At 45.5% G+C, this 12,774-nt stretch overlaps 1 protein-coding gene across 2 annotated transcripts in view; it reads left to right on the top strand.

Annotated features, from left to right (window-relative positions):
- The window catches only part of NINJ2 (ninjurin 2), a 120,085-nt gene that overhangs the window by 58,749 nt on the left and 48,562 nt on the right, over positions 1–12,774 (top strand). Inside the window, exon 1 of one of the 2 annotated variants that reach the window (XM_053554481.1) lies at positions 953–1,152. The exons of the other annotated variant lie outside the window; for it this stretch is intronic. Within the exon in view, the coding sequence (XP_053410456.1) occupies positions 1,144–1,152 (9 nt within the window). The 5' untranslated portion in view covers positions 953–1,143. Of the gene's footprint in view, positions 1–952; positions 1,153–12,774 lie in introns of those variants that run through there. 2 annotated transcript variants of the gene reach the window in all.

Below are 12,774 nucleotides of genomic sequence, written 5' to 3'. Positions count from 1 at the left end.
GGCACCTGTAGTCACAGCTAATTGGGAGGCTAAGGCAAGAGAATCACTTAAGCCCAGGAGTTGGAGGTTGCTGTGAGCTGTGATGCCACAGCAGTCTACTACCCAGGGCGAAGCTTGAGGCTCTGTCTCAAAAAAAAAATCATTTCTCTCCTGTGTGTTATAGTCTTAGTGCAAACAGTCCAAGGATAATATGGTGGCTATATAAGTGTTAGGGACCCAGGCTCCTTCTAGCTTGTTGCTCTGCTCTTATGATATTTGCCTTTTACACCTGGTTTACCACAGCATCCATATTCCAGCCAGGAGAGAAAGGAAGGAGAGGATAGGGAAGGGGCATGCCTTCCTTCAGGGGCACAATTGCTCTAAGACCTTGTTCATATGGCCATATTGTAAGAGAGACTGGAAAATGTTGACATTAGCTAGGTGGTCATGTGTACAGTCAAAAATTTTACTACCCTAAAAGAAGATCAATAGATATTGATAAGTAACAGTGCCCTTGGTTCCTGCAAACTCACAGGAGTTTTTGTTTCTTCTGACTATTGCCTTGGGAGCAGGTTGCTGCCAAGGAAGAGATGTAATGGCCATAGGAAGAGTGTCTCTCGGGAATGCTTCTAAAGTATGGCCCAGAGAAGTTTAGATTAAATGATTTCTAAAGTCCTTTTGCACCCTTACACCACTTCAAAAAAGGCCTGGAATGGCATGCCTCTTCCTCTATTCTAACTTAGGGCACAGAAAAGGAAGTTCTTGGGACAGATTGCAGAAGTGAATTTGATAACACAGGGTTCTTTAAAGAACAGACTTCCAGAGCTGTGGTTCTCCTCATCAGAGCCCAGTTCTGCTAAACAAGGGGGTGTTGAAGTCATTTCCTTCAGACTCTAGACCCACATATTATGTCCCTGCCTAGCAACCCCATGCTTCTGCTGTGCTGAACCAGCAAAGTCATATTAAGTGCCAACTGTGTGCAGGGCACTAGGCTGGCTGCCCTGGGGGAGCCCACAGAGGTGGAAGGTACATCTACCAGCGTGAGCGGTGCTCTCAGTCCCCAGACTGGCCTCATCTTTAGCCAAGGGCTTCCTGTTCACCAGTAATTGCTTGGCGGGGCAGGAGGCCTCAGTTCCAAGTCAGCAAATGGGACAGTGAGTCATCATGCATATGGTAAGTGTGCCTTTGCTCATAGTACCTTCAGTGCCCTAGCCCTGAGCTTCAAGCTTTGGGCAAGAGAGAAGGGTTTCCAGAGGGGGCTGATTTTCCTCACTTGACTGCACTGACAGCGTGTCTTTGGGATGTCCAGTGCTGTGTGTGTGTCTTGGGGGTAGTCAAGATGGGTATAGCAGGAGGGTGGTACAAAACAACTATGGGAAGTTAGGAACTCAAAGTAGACTTTGTAGTTTTGGGTTACAATATGAGGAAGGATAGGGCCAGGTGTGTTGGCTAACACCTGTAATCCCAGCACTCTGGGAGGCCGAGACAGGTGGATCACTGAGCTCACTAGTTCAAGACCAGCCTGAGCAAGAACAAGACCCTGTCTCGAAAAATAGCCAGGCATTGTGGTCTGGGCACATATAGTCCCGGCTACCCAGAAGGCTGAGGCAAGAAGGTCACTTGAGCCAAAGAGTCTGAGGTTTCTGTGAGCTATGATGCCACAGCACTCTACTGGTGGCAAGAAAGTGAGACTCTGTCTCAAAAAAAAAAAAAAATGAAGTAGGACAGTTGGGAGCAGAAAGAGCTCCAAAGTAGAGGTCAATTTAGGGTCATTTTGGCTACAACTGAATTGTGTGACCTTCCACATTGAAACATCATTTTCCCCAATTTGTAAAAAAAGGGGAATAATAATGCCTTGCTCAACTCACAAGGGTTTGCAACATGGAGAAGAGAAGTGTACTGTGAGCCTTGCAAAGCCAAGGTCTACGCATTATTCATCTCTGTGACCCCCTTGGCACCTGTTATAGCACCTTGTACATGCAGTAACTCTTCAGTAAGCCTTTCCCAGATTTAATTAAAAAAACAAAAACCCTGAAATCTCCTGTTCCGCCTTACATATAAGGAAACAGAGACCCAGTGAGGGACGGTGACTTGCCTAAGATCACACAGGCTGGCTGGGAAGATTAAATGTCAACCTGACAAGTGCTCTGCATTCAGTCAGCATCAGTGCCCCTCTTTTCTAGCTGGCAGTAGCAGGAGTAGAATCCAGATCTTTCACCTCTGATACCTCTGTTCTTACACCTCACCATGTCACCTTTGAGTTATTTAGCTAAAGTCAGATAACTTGTTATGCTTGAACTGGGATTACCTAGCAGGAAAGCTGTCGCTGACACCCTGTCCACCAAGCTGCCCCTGTGCCACAGTTTAACACAATGGTTGGCCAGGTTCATTGGCTCATGCTTATAATCCAAGCACTTTGGGAGGCTGAGGCCAGGAGAATCTCTTGAGATAAGGAGTTCAAGACCAGCCTGAGAAACACAGCAAGACTCCATCTCTACAAAATATTAGAAAATTAGCCAGGTTTGGACACAAGTGTCTGTAAGTGGGAGGATAACTTGAGCCCAGGAGTTGGAGGTCGCAGTGAGCTGTGATGACGCCACTGCACTCTAGCCAGGGCAACGGAGTAAGACCCTGTCTCAAATAAATGAATAAACAACAGTTATAGAGTGGGAACTCTGGAGTCAGATTACCTGGATTTGATTCCAATTCTGCCTCATTTAATCTCTTTATGCCTCAGCCTTCTCATCTGTAAAAATGGGGATTGAATAGCCGGGCGTTGTGGTGGGCACCTGTAGTCTCAGCTACTCGGGAGGCTGAGGCAAGAGAATCGCTTAAGCCCAAGAGTTGGAGGTTGCTGTGAGCTGTGTGAGGCCACGGCACTCTACCAAGGGCCATAAAGTTTTTTTGTCTCTACAAAAAAAAAATGGGGGTTGAAGTTGTATTAAACTTCATGAAATTGTTGTGAGAACTAAATGCTTTAAAATATGTACTTAGAAGACTCGGCACCTGTAGCTCAGCAGCTAGGGTGCCAGTCACATACACTAGGGCTGGCAGGTTCAAACCTGCCCGGCCTGCCAAACAACAATGAGAACTACAACCAAAAAATAGCCGAGCATTGTGGCAGACGCCTGTAGTCCTAACTACTTGGGAGGCTTAGGCAAGAGACTCGCCTAAGCCCAAGAGCTGGAGGTTGCTGTGAGCTGTGACTCCACAGCACTCTACTGAAGGCAACAAAGTGAGACTCTGTCTCTAAAAACAAAAAGTGCCTGGCAGGTAGTAAGCATGTTATCAAGTGTTTGCTATTATCTGAGGTTAATATTTGGTTTTTATTGCTGCAGTGGTGACTATAAAGTTGATAACCATGGTTGGCCTTCCCAAGGACAGCCATTGGATGATGGTAGAATTGGTTATTACTGACTGGGACACGATTCCTCTAGGCCAGGAGTCCTCAAACTGCAGCCTGCGGGACACATGAGGCGGTGCGATTGTATTTGTTCCTGTTTTGTTTTTTTTTTACTTCAAAATAAGATATGTGCTGTGTGCATAGGAATTTGTTCATAGTTTTTGTTTTAAACTATAGTCCAGCCCTCCAACGGTCTGAGGGACAGTGAATTGGCCCCCTGTTTAAAAATTTTGAGGACGCCTGCTCTAGGCACTTTTTTTATTATATATTTTTATTGAGGCTTAATTTATGTAAAATAAAATGCACAGTTCTTAGGGTTTTTTTTTTTTAATTTCCATGTGCTTGTTCATTCTTCTTTGTTTGAAGTACTCCTTTTTTGTTGATTTTTTTCTTTCTCTGGCGGTGCTGGCTGTTTTTGATGTTGTTAGTAGAGACGGGGTCTTACTCTGGCTCACTTCTGCTCATACTGGTCTTAAACCTCTGAGCTCAGACAATCCCGCCTCGGCCTCCCACAACGCTGGGACTACAGGTGTGAGCTACCACGCCCGGCCAGGTCTTAGGGTTTTAATGAATGTATTCACCCAGGTTTCTCCCATCTTAATTAAGACATGAAGCATTTTAATTCTGCCCACATGAACAGCCACTAATCAGAGTTTTCCCTGCTTTCTCTCAGAACTCACTCAGATGGAATTACACAGGATGTCACCTCATGAACCTTTCCCTTATACCACGTGTTTCTGAACTCCACCTGTCTGTGTGGTGTCTGGCTACCACTAGGATTCCTGATGGGGAATCATTACATGTGACCTTTTACCTCTAGGGTCTCTCCCTACTTTGCAGAAGTTTACAGCCAAGCACATTAGAAGGGAAGCAGGGGGCACTGACCTGGGATTCTATAATGGGATATAGGCAGTAAATATTGGGGTCTTGACAGCAGCCAAAATGGACTATTCTGTGACCAAGGAAGACATCTGCAGGGTCCTTAACACTGGGTACAGACTCAGTTGGTATGAGGGTGCCTGGGAATCTGCATAAACACGGGCTATTGGATAGTTGTCGCTGGGAGTTCTGGGTTGTGTGTCTGTATCTTCCTGGGAGGGACTGGTCTTGACTCCACTCTCGGGCACTGGCTGCTGTTGAGCTTGAGGTTGTTGCAGAAGGTCCTTGCATTTTGCTTTCTTGAGTTTTGCTCTGTGCTTCTTGAACCAAACCCGCAGTGCTGTTGGATGGATATCTATTTCAGAGGCCGTCTCTTTCTGAAGGCTAAGGTTGGGTATGGGTTCTTATCATACGAGACTTTCAAAGCTTCCAGTTGCTTCTCAGTGAACATGGTTTGTCTCCTGTGTGAATGATCTCGTGCTTGCCTTTCGGAAGCTCCTCTGCGCCTGCCATCTTCTGATCCAGATGTGCTCCTCTGATCAGACCTAGGGATTGCTCTAGGCATTCTAAAAGGACTGGGGATTCTACGTGTAAATTCTTGTTTTTCTTTCTTTCTTCTTTTTTTTTTTTGCAGTTTTTGGTTGGGGCCGGGTTTGAACCCACCACCTCCAGTATATGGGGCCGGCGTCCCACTCCCTTGAGCCACAGGCAACACCCGTTTCTTTTCTGCTTTTTTTTTTTTTTTTTTGAGACAAAAGTCTCAAGCTGTCACCCTGGGTAGAGTGCCTTGGCATCACAGCTTACGGCAACCTTAAACTCTCGGGCTTAAGCAAATCTCTTGTCTCAGCCTCCCAAGTAGCTGGGACTACAGGTGCCCGCCACAATGCCTGACTATTTTTTGGTTATAATTGTCTGTTTGGCAGGCCCAGGCTGGGTTTGAACCCACCAGCTCTGGTGTACAGGCACTGAGCCTACGTGTAAATTCTTGGAGGATTGGTTTGCTTCTGTCTTTTATAAAAACTCATAAGGATTGGGCGGCGCCTGTGGCTCAGTCAGTAGGGCGCCGGCCCCATATGCCGAGGGTGGCGGGTTCAAACCCGGCCCCGGCCAAACTGCAGCCAAAAAATAGCTGGGCGTTGTGGTGGGCGCCTGTAGTCCCAGCTACTCGGGAGGCTGAGGCAAGAGAATTGCTTAAGCCCAGAGAGTTGGAGGTTGCTGTGAGCTGTGTGACGCCACGGCACTCTACCGAGGGCCATAAAGTGAGACTCTGTCTCTACAAAAAAAAAAAAAAAAAAAAAAAACTCATAAGGATTGAGCACACACGGGTAAGCAGAAAGCAATGCCAACAGCCCTTAGGGAAGACCCAGATCTTGGGTGGTCATGCTGTATCCATAGCACCCTAGATGGATGCTATGGACCGAGTCAGGACATTAGCTCTCTATAAGCACATTTCCTTTTTCCTTTAAAATCTCAGCTTCCATTAAAATTTGCTCACATTGGAAAGTCAATGGAGGCAGGGGCAGTGGCTCACACCTGTAATCCTAGCACTCTGGGAAGCCGAGGCAGGTGAGTTGCCTGAGCTCATGAGTTTGAGACCAGCCGGAACAAGAGTGAGACCTTGTCTCTAAAAAAAGAATAGCCAGGTGTTGTGGCGGGCGCCTGTAGTACCAGCTACTGGGAAGGCCGAGGCAAGAGAATCACTTAAGCCCAGGACTTGGAGGCTGCTGCGAGCTATGATGCTATGGCATTCTACTGAGGGCGACTGAGCAGGACTCTGTCTCCAAAAAGAAAAGAAAAGAAGAAAAGCAAGTCAATGAAACCCCCAGAACAGAGGTGGCGGCTGAATGCCAAAGGACTGAAGCCAGGAAAACTACATGAGAGGCAGCCTTGGTCGTGCCAAGAACGAGGATGTGATTTCCTATCTCCCCCCGCACAGCAGGCCCCCAGCCTCCTTTCATTCCCTTTCCCCTTCCACCCCCAGTCCCGTCCGCCACAGGTTTCTGCCTGAAAAAGCAATTAGGAGCCGCTCACACAGGATATTTCCTCCTGACCTACTTCCTGAGTGCAGAGGCAGAATGCTTGCTCGGCTGACAAAGGTAACTTTAGCTCAGCATTCTCTCAGCCAAGTGTCATCCCGACCTGAGTGTCTGTCTCTACTGACAGACAATTGCCACACCTAAGAGGGGCTTTTCTTAAGGGCTTCCAACGTAGACACCTGGGCTGACTAACCTGACAGGTTCTTGGAGTAAAGCGGAACCTGTTTCCTGGTATAAATGTGCTTTCTGCCTTTTCAGCTGTGTGCCTATTTTTTAATTTAGTTTGGGGACACCATTTGCCATGGTCCTAGGAACTGTTCCTGAGATTGTAATTCCAAAGTATTTCTAGTCCAATGGTAATCATCATTAGTATCATTATCATTGCCGTAATCCCTTGCTGGGTATCTTACATGTTATCCCGGATAAGGACGGCGTTTCTTTTTGTTGTTTGTTTGTTTGTTTGTTTAGCAGGCCCAGGGCTGGTTTGAACCCACCACCTCCGGTGCACCCTAACCATTGATCTACGGGTACTCAGCCAGGACAGCGGTTCCTAGACTTTAATGTGTATATAAATCACCTCAGAATCTTGTTAAAATGCACATTCTGGTTAAGTAGGGCTGGGAGAGACCCGAGACTCTCTACATTTTAACAAGCTCCCAGATAATACTGAGGCTTCTGGTTCTGATTCCTCGAGTAGCAAAGATACGAGGAGGAACCTTTTGGTTGCAAGTGACTGACATCCATGGTGAACTAGTTAAGCAAGAAGCGGAATGTATTACATACATATCGTGTGTCTCACAAAAGCGAAGGACAAGATTGCAGCTGGGCCTCAGAAGGAGTTGGAGCCAGAGATTCAAATGTCTGGATAGTTGGGCGGTGCCTGTGGTTCAAGGAGTAGGGCACTGGTCCCATATGCCGAAGGTGGCGGGTTCAAACCTAGCACCGGCCAAAAACAGCAAAAAAAAAAAATGTCTGGATAGTCCTCTCATCCACTTAATTCAATTCATTCTCCTTCCCTCTGTCTGTCTCTTTCTTCCTTTCCCTTCTGTTCTTAGCACTGAAGCAAGTCCACCCACAGTCCTGTGGATTCCATGTCTTTTTTTCCTCTCGGTTTTGGTTGGTGCCCTTCTACCAGCAACTCCCTAAGAAAGTGAATGAAGGAAGTAAAATTTTGTGTGCTAACATAATTGAAAACTTGGTTGATAACACAGTTGAGTATAGAATTCTAGCTTCTAGTGTGGCTGTGGTGATATCTGATGCCATTTCAATTCCCCATCCTTTGAATCTTATGGCTGAAAGTTTTTAGATTCTTCTCTCTGAACTCCAGTTCTGAAAGTTCATACTGATTTACCTTGGGGTAGGTGAATTGTTCCTCATTTATTATACTGCTCACTAGGTGAATTCTTTTGACATAAAACTTTATGTACTCTGCTCTAGAAAAAAAATTCTAAGTAAGGTTTTCAGCCAGGGGCCTCCACCTGTCCCCACCCCACACAGCCAAGCCCTCAGAGCAGCACTTCTGAGACTGTCCAAGGGGAAGGAGCAATTTCCTGTTCCCAATCTGTCAGGGACCTACTGCCTGTGATTAGTCCACATCACATACTACCCATGACTCACCTGGGAGTTCAGACCTTCACCCTGGCTTGTATCTGGTTCAGGAAGAAGAATCCACTAATCTCACACTTGAATGTTGAGGTGGTGTCAAATTTTTGTACAAATTCTGAACACATACTCTTACTCCTTGTTCTTATCTTACTGGGGTCAGTAACAGTTCGTAGACCTTACCCAGTTGTTCACTGACCACTGAGAGTGCTGCTCTAGAAAAGAGCAAACCTCTGGTTTCTTGGGGAAAAGCTGTCAACAAGACCTTGAGGGGGTGGGGACCTGGAAGGCCCAGCTGCTCTGTAATAGATTTTCAGCCCATCCTCCCGTTCAGCTCTGCACCTGATTTGGCTTCCTGTGTCCACACCCAGTGCCTCCCTGACTTGCTTGTGCCCTACTGGTTTCTTCCTGCAGGTATGAGGCTGCAGCTTCTATTGCTCAGCCAAGACATCTGCTCCTTCTTAATCTGCTTTTTCTCTCAATTTCTTCATCCTTGCAATTTATACTTTTCAAAATCCCTTTATTGTTCTTAAGATGATGATACTCTCCAAGCTGATCTACAGATTTAATGTATCCCTATCCAAATCCCAGCTGACCTCTTGAAAAAGTTTGTCCTCAATTTTGTACAGAATTTCAAGGGGCACAAAATAGCTAAAATAACCTTAGAAATGAAGGTGGGAATGGCTGAGCACAGTGGCTCACCCCTGTACTCCTAGCACTCCCGGAGGCCCAGGTGGGAGGATCACTTGAGCTCAGGAGTTCCAGACCAGCCTGAATAGAAAAATTAGCTGGGCGTTGTGGTGGATGCCTGTAGTCCCAGCTACTGGGGAGGCTGGGATAGGAGGTTCACTTGAGCCCAGGAGTTTGAGGTTACTACGAGCTAGGCTGATGTTCTAGCCTGGGCAACAGAGTAAGACTCTGTCTCCAAAAAGAAAAAAAGAAAGAAAAGAAAAAGAAGGTTGGAGGACTCACATGTTCCAATTCCAAAACTTACCACAAAGCTATAGCAATCCATACAGAGTGATAATGGCATAAGGATAGACATATAGATCAATGGAATAGAATTAAGTCCAGAAATAAATCTTTATATTGATTATAAATTGATTTTTGACAAGAGTGCCCAGATAATTCAATGGGGGAAAGAATAATCTTTTTAGCAAGTCTGAAACAGCTGGATATCCACATGGCAAAGAACGAAGTTAGACTCTTACATCACACCATCTACAAAAATTAACTCAAAAAGGATCATAAAGCTAAATGTAAAAGCTAAAATTAAAAAGCTCTGAGGAAAAAATATGAGTAAATCTTCATGAGGCTTTTCCTTCTTAGACATGACACCAAAAGTACAAGTAACAAAAATAAATAAATCAAGATAATGAGTCTTAAAAATTTTTGTGTTTCAGGGCGGTGCCTGTGGCTCGTGAATAGGGCGCTGGCCCCATATACCAAGGGTGGTGGGTTCGAACCCAGCCCCGCCCAAACTGCAACAACAACAACAACAAAAAAATTGTGTTTCAAATGCCACCATCAAGAAAGTGAAAAGAGGGCTCAGCGCCTGTAGCTCAGCGGCTAGGGCGCCAACCACATACATCGGAGCTGGCGGGTTCGAACCCGGCCCTGGCCTGCAAACAACAATGACAACAAAAAAAAAAAAAAATAGCCAGGAGTTGTGGCAGGCACCTGTAGTCCCAGCTACTTGGGAGGCTGAGGCAAGAGAATCACTCAAGCTCAAGAGTTTGAGGTTGCTGTGAGCTGTGATGCCACAGCACTCTAGGGGTGGGGGGCGAGGGGGAGAGCCTAACAAAGTGAGACTCTGTCTCAAAAAAAGAAAAGTGAAAGGAGAACCCTCACAAAGGGAGAAAATATTTATAAATCATATGTATGATAAGGGGCTCATATCTACAACATACAAAGTACTTTCACAATTCTATAATAAAGAGATACATAACTCAATTTTAAAATGAGCAAATATGCTGAATAGACATTTTTCCAAAGAGTATACCAATGGCCAATAAGTCCATGAAAGGATATTCAACATTGTTAGCCTGTGGGAAATACTATTTGAAACCACAATGAGATACTACTTCACACTCATTAAGAAGCTGTTATAGGGCGGCGCCTGTGGCTCAAGTGAGTAGGGCACCAGCCCCATATACCAAGGGTGGCGGATTCAAACCCGGCCCCGGCCAAACTGCAACAAAAAAAATAGCCAGGCGTTTTGACAGGCACCTGTAGTCCCAGCTATTCGGAAGTCTGAGACAAGAGAATCGCCTAAGCCTGGAAGTTGCAGGTTGCTGTAAGCTGAGACGCCACAGCACTCTACTGAGGGCGATAAAATGAGACTCTGTCTCCACAAAAAAAAAGAAGAAACTGTTATAAAAAAAAAACCACATAATAGCAAATGTTGGTAAGGATGTGGGAAAATTGGAACCTCATATATTACTGGTTGGAATGTAAAATGGTGCAGCCACTTGGAAAACAGTCTGGCAGTTCCCTGAAAAGTTAAATATAGAGTTACTGTCTGACCGGCAATCCTAGTCCTAAGTGTAGGCATTCAACAAGGAATGTTCTTAGCAGCATTATTCATAACGGTAAAAAAGTAGAAATAAGTCAAATTTCCATCAGCTGAAGAATGTACAAATAAAACGTCGTTTATCTGTTCAATGGAATATTTATTTGATGATAAAAAGAAATGAAATAGTGATATATGCTACCCCATAAATGAACTTAGAAAACATCATGCTAAATGAAAGTCACAAGGGACTACATGTTGTACGACCCTACTGATGTGAACTGTCCAAATAGGGAAATCCACACAGGCAGAAAATAGATTAATAGCTGCCTAGGATGGGAGGCGAGTAAGGAAGGGATGGGAACCAGGTTTCTTTTGGGGGTGGTGAAAATGTTTTAAAATTCATTGTGTGTGGCAGTTGCCTGTAGTCTCAGCTATTTGGACGGCTGAGGCCTAGAAGGGCTTGAGCCCAAGAGTTTGAAGTTGCTGTGAGCTGTGACACCATGGCCCTCTACTGAGGGTGACAAAGTGAGACCCTGTCTCAAAAAAATAAATAAAATAAAATTGATTGTGGTGATGGTTGCACAACTTTGTGAATATAATGAAAGCCACCTAACTGTACACTTTCAGCAGGTGAATTGTATAGTATGTGAATTATATCTCAGTCAGCTGTTCAAATGGATTTCTGGAGTCATTCCAACAAGTCTACCTGTAGGTGTTCAGGGTCATCCCTGTTGAATGTGGAAGCCTCCAGTATGTCTTAAGTACAGTGCTCCTTATTTGTCACCACATTTGGACATTGCATCTTAAATGACACATCTCTCTTAATTGATGGTTGTTTGTTTAATGGATTGCTACTGGCTTCATTAGGGAATGTCAGCACCTTAAAATGGTGTTTATCCAGTCAGATAGATAAATAAGCTGGATCTGGCATTACTCTCTTATCAGAGCAATTGGGTGTTTTAACTATTGAGAGGTTCAAAGAAATTTCTACGTAGCTTTATTTTCCATACTGTTAGAACTCAAAGTTTATTTTATTTATTTTTAGACACAGGGTCTCACTCTGCCAACTAGGCTGGAGGGCAGTGATGCTAATTGATCACGGTTTACTGCTGCCTTGAATTCCTGGGCTCTAATAATCCTCCTGCCTCAGACTTCCAAGTTGCTGGGACTATTCCACCACATTCAGCTAATTTAAAAAAGTTTTTTGTTTAAGATGGGATCTCCAGGCCAGGCGAGGTTGCTCACGACTGTAATCCCGGCCCTCTGGGAGGCTGAGGCAGGTGAATCACCGGAGCTCTTGAGTTTGAGACCAGCCTGAGCCAGAGCAAGACCCTGTCTCTAAAAATAGCCCGGCATTGAGGTAGGCCCCTGTAGTCCCAGCTACTTGGGAGGCTGAGGCAAGAGAATTGCTTAAGCCCAAAAGTTTGAGGTTGCTGTGAGCTGTGATGCTACAGCTCTCTACCAAGAGTAACAAAGTGAGACTCTGTCTCAAAAAAAAAAAAAAAATGGATCTCACTATGTTACCAAGGCTGGTCTTAAACTCTTGGCCCCAAACAATTCCCTCACCTCAGCCTCCTAAAGTGCTGGGATTACAGGTGTGAGATACTGTGCCTGGCCCTCAAGAGCAATTTTTTAAAATTACATAAGTACTATATTAGAACAACCCTAACAGATGAAAAAGAGAAAAGAAAAGTAACAGGATTCCACCACCTGCCTTGTCATCAGTCTAATTTCAAACCATTTCTTCACTCTATCCATTTCTTTTTAAAGCGTCTAGCACACTTTCCCTCATGATTCTGACCACCTTTTTCTCTTATAGCCTTGATGTTGCACGTCTCTCAGAAGGGTCCAATTCAGAGGACCTCCCAAGATTCCCTTTGAGAAATCCAGACCTGAGGCATTGAAGCTGGGTGGTAGCCAGGACCCCCCAGTTGCTCAGGAGGTTGCAGGGAACACAGGAGTGAATGTGAATCTTGGTGCCAATTTGCCTCTGGGCACATTCTTCAAGACAGAGAAAGCAGGCGGGGAAGAGCTGAATGTCAGGGCACCATCTGGGCAGAAGGAGGTGGGCTGGTACCTGAGGTGTGCAAACCTTGGTGTTGGAGGCATCCTGAGTGTGCAGCTGCTCCTGTGCCCAGAGATGGGCACTGCCAACGCTGATGTCAGCAAGTCAGTGGGGGACAACTTGGAGATGAATGTGAGCCCCACCTTGTGAGTGCTCAGGTACAGGTCTGACCAGGCTGAGGGGAGAGGCAGGAAGCCAAGGCCCAGCAAAGGGGATGGGAGACCTCCATCCACATCTCCAGACTATGGTGGGACTGAGTTGTCCTTTGCCCCCAACTCTGTTGAGGCAAGTCACG

Source organism: Nycticebus coucang, chromosome 12 (genome assembly GCF_027406575.1).
Source record: "Nycticebus coucang isolate mNycCou1 chromosome 12, mNycCou1.pri, whole genome shotgun sequence".
In the NCBI taxonomy this organism is placed as follows: domain Eukaryota; kingdom Metazoa; phylum Chordata; class Mammalia; order Primates; family Lorisidae; genus Nycticebus; species Nycticebus coucang.
This window is presented reverse-complemented; position numbering and strand designations above follow the sequence as displayed.